Source organism: Melospiza georgiana, chromosome 2 (genome assembly GCF_028018845.1).
Source record: "Melospiza georgiana isolate bMelGeo1 chromosome 2, bMelGeo1.pri, whole genome shotgun sequence".
NCBI lineage: Eukaryota > Metazoa > Chordata > Aves > Passeriformes > Passerellidae > Melospiza > Melospiza georgiana.
Genome location: NC_080431.1, coordinates 57160878 through 57173952, shown reverse-complemented (window position 1 = coordinate 57173952; position 13075 = coordinate 57160878). Strand labels below are relative to the sequence as shown.

The following is a 13075-nucleotide window of genomic DNA, read 5'->3' as shown; positions in this document are numbered from 1 at the left end:
TGTTTGGGGTTGGAGGGTTTTGGTTTGGTTTTTTTTTTAATGGGGACTGGAGTTCCGGAATACAGTATTTCAATCCTCAAAGATTTGCTATTACAGGAGAAAAAAAAGTCTTTTTACTAGCCTGTTAAATTAAAACACATGGATTCCTAGAACATTATTTTATTTTGCTCACTAACCATGGACTTTTATTGCCTGTTTAAACATTTATGGAATAATTTTATTGTGAATTTAAAAGCTGAGCATAGAAAGCAAGTATAGATGGGGCTATTCCTGCTTTTTCAGTTCCATTGAATAAAAGTATGCCAGCTCTTATGAATTAACTCTTGACTCCATGCCGTGGAACATTTTGTAAGTTCTCTTAGTAACCTTCAGACTGGAACCAGCCTTTCTGGAAACACCTGTTTTACATCTTGAACATTTCCTCTGTCTCCACTGCAAGCACGGCTCTCATACTCTTAGAATGCAACACTGAGGGTGCTGCCATCACGAGACTTCCTTTTGAACAAGGACATCCTCAACTGCATTGTCAAAGAAGAAAAGTGAGAGAAAAGATTCTGAAGAAGCACCATGCTGAACTTGTGTTCATTTCAACTGTCAGCTATTGGAAACAGGTTTCTAGTCATAGAACTCCCTCTTAAATGTAAAAAAGCGGAAGGAATCTCTATCAAAGACAATTTTCCTGATATTAAGTGTCTGAAATAGAAAGTTTAATTGGGCCTTGAGTGTACCAATGTGGTACCATGGTAGAAAAGTAGTAGGTTACAAAGAGCTAAAGGCCAGAATGAAAAGGCCACAGCAGCAATGAGCAGTGCAACACCTACTGCTGCACAGCACTCAGTTGTGAATGTCACAGTCAATTAAAGAGAGCAGAAAGTTTAATTGAAATGAAAATAGCATGTGGTTTAGACTACAGACAAAGAAACCCAGGGCTGAAGGGGGATGAGTACAGTCAAAGCAAACTCATCAGTAGTCAGAAAAATATATTATTAAAAGATAGCAGCTACCCAAAAGTACAAATATGAACAGTTGAAACTATTCATACGTATAAACATTTCATAGCTATATTTAGCAACAGCAGAGAATATGATTAATTTAGGAAGAGAATGACATGTTGGAGGGACCTGATGAAATTGTATGATGTAGTTCTCTTACGGCTCTAAAGTCATGATGGTTGAAGTTGCAGCTGGTTTTGCTCTTTTGATATTAATGAGAAATGACCTCTGTTTCATTCTTTACACTTTTACAAACAAAGCAACTTATCAAGCATTAAAGCAGTGGTTACTGAACTTGGTTTGATGTAGTTCAATGAGTTCAACTTCTTTTCATATCTGGAGGATCGAAATTCATCCTTAACTGCAGCAATTTATTTTGGAGTATATCCAACTACTTAGCCATAAACTGTCTCAAAGGATCTTTAATCTGCCCATGCTGCAGTGAATGTATGGTCCATAATTAAAACTTAAGCTAGGGGAAGAGTTTAAACACAAAGTAAGATTTTCTCAACAGAGATTAGAGTGACTATGTTGGAAGACAGATGTGCCCAAGGACAGTTTACTCGTGTTATCAAATGGTTGCTTGATATGGGAAACAGGCAAACTTTGAGTAGGGAGTTCCATCTTCCCAGGGATAAATATATAGTATTGCTATTGTTACATGCACATTTACTAACACTACTGCATTCACTACCACTATCATCACCAGCACTATTATTTACTATTGCTATTTACCAGTATTATTATTTTTGTGAGGTTACCCTATTCAGTAAAGCTTTTGGTATCTCTTAAGAGACTTTAAAATGAAGATGGATTATGTTGTTATCCAACTTGTACTGCTATATTACCAAAAGAATACTTGATACTAAATATTTTGAACTGTATTCAAAAGTTCATTGCCTCTTCACAATATTTTGACATGATTTGCTTCTTTTCTCTTTCATGCTGCTTCTCAGAATATAATGAAATATTCATCTGAGGTTTTGACAGCAATTGGAGTGTTATAGCTTGCAATATACATATAGAATTTAAGAAGAACATATAATAATTTCTTTGTGTCTTTTTTCTATGCTTTATTCCTGTGAGGAAGCTAAGAAAAAATTTTCCCCCTCAAGCATCAGTCAAAGGATGCCATTAAAGAAGAAGTTCTTGCATCAAATACACTTTTGAAGAATTTTGAGTACCCAAATCCCAGAAATTTCACCTTTTACAGCTCCCAACAGCTATAACTATAGATATGCATTCTCCTGGAACTAGGTACTATTTATTTACAAAAACAACTTGTATTGAGAAAGCCGTAGAAGTTCTCATTAAATCCTGATCTATCAAAAAGAAAGTGCTGTGTGATATGTTTAGCTCATACCACTCAATGTAATGGTCTCAATCTATGAACGAAGAAAACAAGATTAAAACCAGCTGCAGAGCTGTGGTTACTCCTGGCAGAGGTTTGGTCTCTGGTAATATTGTACCACATACAAATATAGCTGTGGCCTGCAGCTGGTCCACAGGACCCCATAGTTTGAATCCTCTGATGTTCTCACTTCTGCAGTGCCCTTGAGGGCCACAGAAGCATGCAGAGTCAGAAGGAGCTTTTGCAATTTTGTCTTGAAGGTAAGCATGCAGCACCTGGCCTCTGACTGTGAATCAATGTGAAGCACTGTCTTGAATGTATTCAAGCTGCCTCCTGTCCAGCTATGCCAAAGTGGAAAAGTCCTGCTGGGCTGTCTGTGCTCTGTTTCTCCAGGAGCTGAAGAAATGAGGAATAAAAAAAAAAAAAAAAAGCTGAAGAATAAAGGGTAGTCAGGTTTTGTCCTTACAAAAATAAAAAGATAAAAAATTTAAAAATGTTTTCTCAACATTTTAAGCAACCTAATACTGGTATTAAACCCTTTTGTGCTTAGTTTTGTAGCTGCATGAAACATTTAATGATTTTAAGTTCTGCTTCAAAAAACTGTGTTTTATAGGGGTTCATATCCTGGTCCATTTGTATTCCTCCTATATTGATGCTAATGGAAGCTGCAGGAAGGGACAGGTAGGGTAGAACTTTTTATTTATTACTTTCTTTTGGGGGAGAAAATATGCTCAGCTTTGCAAAGCTTAATGATGCCTCTGCTGTGGCATTATGAGCTTTGCTCTGTGCATATCTTGATCTTTCTTGGCACAGGTGTCCTCCCAGAGGCATCCAGTGAGAAAGTGTTTTTTTTTTTCGCTGCCTGCAAAGCAGTTAAAGTCCATCACAATTTCAGTTTTGGATATATTTTGGGCTCATCTGTTGTCACAGAATGAGGTGCTTATTTGGAATTACTTTTAATTTCCATCAGGTCCTAATTAAATCAGGTCCTTATTACTGTCAAGCTTCAATGCTTAAGAATAACATAAAAATAGAGCAAATGTTGATTTTAAGTATGCTTTATTTATTAGACTGATGTCTCAGTATTTGGATGTAAGAAAAAATGAAGGCAGCAATAGCCTCTTGCTATGCAATAAATTGTGTCCCTGTGGTTTAGTATCCTGCCCACCTGCACTGTCTCTGCTGCTCTGTCATGTATCCATGGCTTAGACTGATGCCCAGCACAGTGGGGTCATGATGTGATGGTGTGGGCTGATATTTCACTTTATTGCGTTGGGAACTTTATGCACAGCTGAAAACGATGCCAGAATAATAGGCACAACTCTTAGACCTGTTGTAGTTAAATTGTTCTGATAGTGGTGATGTTTGCCATGCAAATACCGTGCTCAGGCACTTTCTGTCTGGAGTGAAACCATGTGGCTGGAATGTGTTGAAAGCTCTTTTGAGTAAGCACTGTCTGTTTTGAATTTGGCTAGTGTAAAGGGAGTAAGCTTAGGACTCAAAGGCATTACAAACCAGGATGAAGAATGAAAAATTGAATGCAGTAGTGGGGAAGGACTGTTAACTGGCATGTAGAAAATTTTGTGACGATGTGACACATTTGCCTTATGGAATCTTTGGCAAAAATGTTACAGTACAAAAAAGAACCCTCTAAAAAGTTAACCTAATACAAATGATATGAGGGTATTCCACCATTATTATTATTATTTATTTCTTTTTATACTTGTAATAATTCAGGTGCTTTCCAGACAGAAAAGCTGCAGGCTCTGCCCCAAGGAGCTTACAATCTAAAGGTGGACAAGGAGAGAGACGTGAAGGAGAGAGGGTCTACAGAGCAGTCAAGAGGCCAAGGTGGAAACTAACCAAACAAATATGATTTGAACACATTGCTGCAAAGCTATACAAACTATTTTCCAATTATGACTCATATTTTCCATTTTGATTTAACTGTATCTGCCATGACACAAACAAGTGTGGATGAAGGAAGCCTTCAGTATGTGACATCAGAGAGAGTAGCACATGTGTAAAGTAGAGCTGGAAAACTCACCTTGAAGTATAGAGATGAGAGAGGTTTGCCTGGATTTCTAAGACACAATTCAGTACCAGGACAATTTAGATCGAGAATGACATGGCTTTAGGTCAGGCCCTACAGGTTTACATGGGATAGATTCCATCAGAAATGTAAATTCACTCTATGCATCTGGAAGTTCCCTAATACATCCCAATATGAATTACAAAATCTACCATGGCAGGGCTGAGGAAGTTAAGAATGAAATAACAACACTTCTGAAGTATATTCCGTGGGGGAAAGAATGGTGTTGAAAGCTAGGGGTGGTTAGTCTTATGCCAGTTGTAAAATGACATTTTTAATAATGTAGAACACCAGCCAATGATTAAAAAAACCCCACAATGTTTAATTTTAAAAATACTGGTTTTAACTAAGACAGTGAGTCACTCATCAGTTATGAAAAATACGATTAGGTTTTCTTTATACATTTAGTATCTATTATAAAACACCCAATCAGGTTCCCCCAAACTGTAAAATTGCCAAAGAAACTCCCTTAAGGCATGCCTTCTAAAACTTCTCAACAAATTGCCATATTTATTCAAGTACTCAGGGGAATCACTGTATGCATTTTTATTCCTGAAGTATCTTTCCCTTATCAAATCCAAGTGTGTTGTAAAGGCAGAAGCTAATAAGCAGCTGAATATTAAAGTGCATAGGTTGTCCACATGAGGAAAAATAGATGGTTGAAGAAGCAGTAGCTGTGGTGATAAAGGCTTCTTGGGGAGTAATCCATCATCAGTTTTTAGTAGGCCACAGATATTTCTTTTCCTCTAAGAAACATTTCTACAGTCTTCAAAACTTGCAAATGCATTTCTAACAATGGAATCAGGACAGTCACACTCCTCTTGCTGTGAGGGAAAAGTTGTAATTAAATAATCAAATAGACTTATTTTTCATAATTTACAGGTATTCATATTCCTTCAATAAATAAAAGAATATAATTTATCTTCTGATTCTGTATAGATTTTGACACAAGTTTCTAGGAATTTAAACAAATGATTCTAATAGCTTGACATGAATTATGCTGGCAGGAGCCACATAGGATTATTATGGTGCACAGAATCTTTTAAGAACCTACAAAGTTAAATAAAAGCTTACAAGTCTCTTAAGCTACTTTTTATTTGCATAGAAAAATATTTATCATAGGAGTCAACTATCATATGAGAGAAATTCCATTTGTTGTAATTGAAAAAGATAGCTAAAAAGTTTCTGTGGGTTATTGCAACAGTACAAGAATACAAGATGCTTCCATTTATTAAAAAATGTAAAACAAATCGTGAAAGCTAAAGCAGGCTACAAAACAGAAGGTCCTCATATTTTCTTTCTCTTGACTACTATGTTACAAGATCATGTGCCACAGTTGAGTACTATAAAGTGTAATTCTGCATTAGCTAATATAGTTCTTAAAACATTCCCCCCCAAAAGCACTATGCAAAATATATATATTTGTAAATGCTTCCTCCTGTAAGCATCACAACCTTGTTATCACATAGTCCCCCTGAACAATTGTTTCCTGTTTCCCATCAGAGTCAATGCTAATGTCCAAAGCCTTGCCCAGCTGATCCTGTGGAGTGGCAGGTTCTGAGCTCTGTAACTCCATTTTCTCTGTTTCTGAAGGACAAATACTCCCCTCTTCGTGTGAATCCAAAGACTCACTGGTATTTTGTGACTCAGCTAACACACATTTTTTGCCAGGATTTCGGAAGTTTAATTCACAGTTCATGATCAATTCTCCCTCTTCCAGTTCATCAGTTTTCTCACATTGTTCTTCTGCCTGTTGGCGGGAAACTTCTTCAGAAACGGTGTATATTTTATTTTTACTCTGCTCCACAGAGTTTGTTTTTGATCGTCTGTGAAACAACCCAAAATTTTTTATGTCTGTTACAAAATTCACACGCTTTTGTTTCTCCTGAGTGGACTCTGACACCATCATTGCTGAGCCATTGCTTACACTATGTCCTTCAGAGGCGATATTGGCTGACCGTGGGTGAATCATCGTTGTTATGTCAAAAAGGCTGAAGGGTTTCTTCTTCCCTTTCTTGTTTCCTTCACTCTCACCATTTTCTTCATTTTCTGACAGAGAGGCAGTGTCTTTGCTCATCTTCCCAGTCTGCAAATTAGACAGCTTGCTTCCTTTTAATAAACCCAGGACTTCAAAGCGAAAGCTGGAAATATCTTGTTTTAACTCCTAAAAGTTAGGGAAAAAGATGAAATGTCAGAACATCAAAGCTAATTTGACTTTTCTTTTGAAATAAAAAGAGAAAAAAAAAGGGGGGAAAAAGGGCTTATGTTTGGGTCAGTAATAAACTTTACTCTCTCAGTGTTGGGATACCTGGCATCTTCAAGGCTGAAGATCTTGCTCTAGGAAGCAAGTTATATGCTACCTGAATAACTGAGTGTAAGAAATATGCTTCACAGTTTTAAAATATCTTACTACGTTACTAAAACACCTATAAAGATAAAAATAAACACATACCTTAAAATTTTCTTCTGTCAATCCTTCCTCAGTTTTGGCATCTCTTATCATTGCTGCAACATACCTTTTAACCAGATTTCTCATAACTTCCTAAAAATATAAAGCATTGTATTAGCTTTCTTGGTATTAGTTAGTAAATATACACTCACAGGCTCTGCTTGGGCTTTTCCATGCTTTAGGAACATGACAAAAACTATACAAACCTGTTTGCAAATTTGTTTTGCTATTTGATGGAAAATACTAATGCTTATTATCCTGACAAGGGATATATCGGGTTTGACCCAAGGTATGTTTCCTGCCAGTAACATCCAGCCTGGCAGCGAGCGATGCCTCATGAAGAGAGCAAGTCTGGTGTGGTTGTACAACTTTATTTCCAGCTATTCTCTCTCAAGCCTCCTGTGCTGTGAGACACAGTGACTCTCTGAACAAAAATGATAGTTCTAGGTTTAATTGGCTGTGACAGGCTTTCTTATGCATTTTGAACTAATGTAAACTTTCAGCATTCAAAAATCCTCTGCCAAAAATCCTCTCCCACAGTAGGGAGTAAGATTCTATTTCGGGCTTTTTTTTTAACCTTCGGTCTGGTAGCTTCCATTGTTGTTTTCTAAGAATTCTAGAAATTATTTAGGTTGAAATAGATACCTGGAGGCTGTCTGAGTCATCTCAGGGCCATGCCCAGTCAAGTGCTGAATATCTCCATGGGTGGAGATACTGCAGCCTCCCTGAGCAACATTTTCCAGTTCTTTACTACCCTCACTGTGAAGACAATTCTCCTTACCATACAGAATTACCCTTCCTTCAACTTGTGTCCATTTTGTCTTTTGCATTGTACCTCAAAGAAAAATCTGGCTCCTTCTCTCTAACCACCCACTATGATATTTAAGGCAGGAGTTATATTTCCCCTACCTCACTCCAGGCTGAAATCTGAGCTGCTTATACAACAGTCCTCTAACCATTGGTGCCCCCTTGCTGCATCCCTTCCAGTTTGTCAACATCTCTCTTGTACTAGGGGCCCAGCCATGACATGCTGCTCTGGATACAGTCCCTCAACGGAGGGCTGGAGGAGAAAAATCACTTCCCTCAAAAGGCCTTCTATACAGCCTCACTTATCCAGTGTAGTACATGTGTGGTATTGAGTTTACAGATAAAAGGCAAACTGCTGCTCTGTGCTCACCTGCCTCATGATTCTATAGATCCCTGTTGTACTTCCCACAGCTTCCTCTTCCTCAGGTTGGAAAAGTCACAGCTTACCTAGTTATTTCCCATATGGGATTCATTAACTACCAAGCCTACAGCTCACACCTTGTTAAACTTTTATACAACAAAAACTCAAAATAAAGAGGAAAATTATTCATTGTGAAATAATAATCTAAAAAAAGTAGAAACTGAAGAAAGAAGGATGAAAAATAATTGCTTACATACAGGGGATCTAGGCAGAGGGGTTATTAAGGAAGTTATTAATACGGCATTAAAGCTGGAGAGATGAAGAGCAGGTTCTGATGGAGCATGTCAGTTCACTGTACATATGGTCCTGATGATTCTTGGCAGGCAGGAGTTTGCTTTTTTTAAAGGCAATCCATGTTACACTGGGCAAAATCCTGGATAGCATGTTATTGCTCCAGAAAATATCCTTTTGCTCCAAAAAGAAGATAATTGTATTCTGAAATTCTTTTGTTTGAACATCAAAAATACTAAGCTTGTTCGTTGAAGAGGAAATAAGTACAGATTTTATGGTTTTTCCCATTTATTTTCCTTTTCCACTTTCTCATGAAACTCTTCCATATTTTTCTTTCCTCATTCAGACATTCTGAAGTCACAGAAAAACAATTGCCCAAAGAATAAACATAGGCCTGTACCTGGTATTGATGATGTCTCCGCAAATTGTCTGCTGCACGTCTCTGAAAAATAGAAAAGAATAAAAAGATATTAATCTCTGTGGGGAAGTAAAATATTTAAGCATAGAAAACAGCAGGCCTGTGCATTATACAGTATCTAGCAAGCTGAGAGAAGAGGTTCAAAATCTGTTGAAAAATGACAGTATTTCAACAAAGCCTATCATTTGCTTTATAGAAAGGGGAAGGCTGCTGTGGGGAAGGCAAAATTGATTTTCTACATTTTTGTCAAAATGCTTTTATTCCTGCATCAGCATGGATGTGATGGGGCAGCCAGGTCACAGGTTGCAGAGTCCCAGGGCCAATGATCTGAGAAGGAAGTGGAACAATGGATCCTGTCACTCACTTGTACAGACTGAAATATATTTTACTGAATTGAAAGAAGCTTGACTCATGTCAAGTTAGTTTTTTCTTGGAGGTACACAGTGAAAGAATGGGAGTCAATGGACATGAGTTACAGAAGGGAAATTCTGCATGGAAAATCATCAACATGGTGGGATTGTAAAGTCATTGTGTAAGCAAGACACTTGCTATGGCTCCTAATGTCTCATTTAAGGTAAAGCTAATCAAAACCTGCACTATAAAACTGTGTTAATGAGAAAAGATCCCCCTTAGTTCTCTGTTCAAACCACTTAGTCATAGAGAGCTGTATGGAAGAAAGAAACAGCTTTCAACACAGTATGGTGTTGATAAGGAGGGAGGGTAAAAGGACAGTAACTCTGAAGAGGAGCAGCAAAAAGAAGTGTGATAAGATGAAAGAATCGCCCAGGTTTCAAGCAGGTGAAATAAATTAAACTGCCGTATCTAAGGGCTGCCCAGAAAAAGACGAGGAAAAAAGGCCGGATTTATTTATTCCCTTGACTTCCTTTTGTCCTCAACTGCATAATGAGTAACATATCCCAATCCTCTACAATAATTATTCCTAACTGGTGAAAGAAACACAGCTTTAACGTAGACTGTCATATCTGCAACTGACAAAAAAATAATGTGTCTGACCACTGATTGTATCTCTACAAAACAGAACACTTGACAGAAGCTTAAAGCAGGGGGAAAGGACATCCAAGGGACTTGTTAAAATTGACCTCAGTTGCATAGTAAGGCAGGCACAGCAAGTTATTTAATCTTTATGGTTTTTTTTACTGAAAGAAATGATGAACCTTCTCCCTATACTTGGAGTCAGTTTACACTTCAGGGTTGATTTCTTGTTTGCCATTAATTTGAGAGATGCAGTGGCTTCATGGCTGGGCTAGCAGAAACTAATAGAAAGGGGGAAAATCATTATTTCCTAATCAGTCTGAAGAGCCTCTGTGGGGTAGGGCTTTGTACATGAAAATGCTTTTTTCAGTATTTTTCCAGATTGTGTTTCTCCATCTATGCCTCGTAAACGAGAAAATGGATATTCCTTGTGATTAAGGATGGAGGGATGGGCGAGCTTGCCCATCACCAGGGCCAGAGGGGGCACTGCAGCCGTGGGAAGGCTCATACCCTCACAACACCCGAACTTGGCCGGTTTTTAGAAAAAAAAATAAATTCAGCTTTCTTGCAGTTGGCCACACGATGGAGATGTTTCATTCTGCTGAGAGAGCACTAAGGGAGTCCATGGCTAAGAGAGCTCTCAACAACAGATCTGACTCACAGGTGAAAGGAAAAACAATTTAGGGTGTAATTGAAACACACTTCAGGTAAAGTGAATAACTCCTAAATAAAAAATGCTGATTCTTTTCTTGCACAGTACTTCCTGCAGCTGCTGTCTATTCTGCTTTATTTTACAGTGAAATGTGAAATAAATGCATAGGTTCAATTCTGTATCTGTAACAAAAGCTATCTAGATACCATTTATCCTTTTTTTGCAGCCAAATTGGAAACTCCCAGAAACAGAGGCTGTGGCTTTCCCCGTTAATGTAATGCCAACAAGTACAATTTGGGATAACTATGTGAAAAGATTTATGCAATAATGTGTCAGAACAGTTCTACTGCACTTAATTGTTTTCAATCCATACCACCAAGAAGCTGAAAGAAAATTAATTTAATTGTGTGTTTGCATGCACATCTACATACCTCTTCCACAGGGAATTACACATAACCTATCAAATTTATTATCAGCAAACATTTCTCTATCTCTCATTTAAATGTTTAGGTTCCATCTCCAGTTCCTAATCATCTTTTGCTTCCTTTTGAAAGTAGAATGAATCTTTGCCTAAACACATCTGAAAACCAGTCTATTCACTAGAAATAAAATGTCATTAACATTTATATTGTACTTATTTAGTTCTGAACTGGCCTGCTTTTCTCTACTCAGTTATAGTCTAATTTATGGTTCAAAATTTGTTTCAAGTAACCATTGTTCAGTGTGCATGAAGAAGTTGAAAATTATGACTGGCAAAAGGATGAAAGCTTAATTTTACTAAAAATAGTAACAGGCTGGGAAACATAATTATGCATGTTGAATACAACAATGAAATTGAAGGGGATGCTGTTGTCACTATCCAAAAGGGGGCACTAATATCCTTTAGGAAGCTTTAATAGTAGCTCCACTAGTAGTGTTAATTATTCTGATCCTCCTGTTTATGCCATTGCTAGCAATTTACACTGTTTGGAAAAAAAGATCTCTTTAGCAGGCAAAAATTTAATAAAATTGTGTTATTTATTTTGATGTGTTTCATTAAAATATATTTTACAATGCAGGAATACAAATCCAATGCCTGCACTTGACCTTAAACTGCGAAGTGATAAAGAAAATGGAAATATTGTCTGAAGCTGTGGGATATATTCCTCATCTTGACTAGAAGCATCACCTTTAAAGGATTAGAACTTATCTGTGTTGACAGAGAAGATTCTCCATGAAATGATTCTTGGCTATACAAGGAACACTCCAGATTATTGATTTCCACACCAGATGGAAGGCATTATTTCTTTGCTCAACTTTCAATAACAGACATTACAGAGAAAATACAAAATGCTTACACTGACTTAGAAATAGCATCATTTTCCACTAGGTGAAAAAAGAATAGGAGAAGGGAAAAGGAGATTTTCTGTGACAAATGATAATAAAATTGTGTAGGTTGCTCAGAAAATGGCAAAAAATTCTGTATAGCTAGAAAAGAGGCAACTGTTTATCTAAACATCAGATGCAAAAAAAAGTACTGAAGCTATCTCTGGCAATCCTCTCAATTTTCACTTCTGAAATACTTAAAATTATAGATGAAACACTTTTTGGTGACTGATCAGATGTAAAGTAGAATGTAATTTGAGGAAAGCAGTACTGTTTGTTCTGGTAGGACTAGGATTTCTTTTCCCATATATCTTTTTTTCCTGATATACAGATGGCCAACAGCATCAGCCATAAGCCATAAGCCTTGTGCAGTCAGGAAAACCTCAGCCTAATTGATAGAATTATATTACCAATCTGGCTTTTGCAAAGGTAAGTTAACAAAATTAATAGAACTGATACAGATAAAGATATAGATGATACAGATATATGTGAAAAGCAGCACACAAGCATGCACTTATTTCAGAATTTTAAGTGTAGGAGATAACTGATAATAGCTGAAGAAAATGCTGCATACCTGGGATATGTCAAAATGATAGAATGAAAAAAATGTGCTGAACTCTGAGTGGTAGAGGAGCTCTGTTGGATTCACAGTGGAGCTGAAATATCAGTAAATCACATGTACCTTCCTGGCCTTCCTTCGGCTGAAGCTGTGGCTAGAGAAGCTGCCATCAGCATGGCTGGGCACCGTGCTGCTTTGGAGAAAAAGCCTCTCCCTTGAAAAACCTCCCCCTGACTTCACCACCCACTGCTTCAGCTGTCCCTCTGCAACAAAGGACAGAAGAACCACAGAACTGACATCCAAGGAAAAGCAAATTAATTGCCTTTTTTTTAGAGGCACCTCACAATGCCACAGACCGTATTCTTGCCCATGATAGTTATTTTATAAACAGCAATGTAGATGATCCTCCCAAGCAACCATGTCCTGCTTATTTTTAGTGGCATTTCTCTTCTTCCTATGGGCCAGATAAATTATTTCACTACAATGTGAGTTGTAAACTGTCCTGACCCTCAACCCTTTCTTTACACATTCTGCCTGCATATACTGAACTCTCAACTGTAAACATATATAAGTTTTACAGTGGATTCTTGATACATTTAATTTGATCCTTGACTCAGTCCTAGTTCATGATTCCTGGTTTTTTGTTATTGAGGACTTTTTGCAGAGATCATGCATAATCCTTGCCAGCTTCTTTCTGTCTATTATCTATTTTGTATAATCTAGCACTTGACTCACTCTTTGGATG

The 13075-nt window shown here is 37.4% G+C and overlaps 1 protein-coding gene across 1 annotated transcript in view; it reads right to left on the bottom strand.

Moving 5' to 3' along the window:
* Positions 1–4080: 4080 nt before the first annotated feature.
* The window catches only part of TRPC4 (transient receptor potential cation channel subfamily C member 4), an 82487-nt gene continuing 73492 nt past the window's right edge, over positions 4081–13075 (bottom strand). The window contains exons 8-10 of the mRNA XM_058018388.1: positions 8744–8785; positions 6888–6977; positions 4081–6599 (exon numbers count right to left, since the gene is read on the bottom strand). Of these exons, the coding sequence (XP_057874371.1) occupies positions 5883–6599; positions 6888–6977; positions 8744–8785 (849 nt within the window). The 3' untranslated portion in view covers positions 4081–5882. The remainder of the gene's footprint in view (positions 6600–6887; positions 6978–8743; positions 8786–13075) is intronic.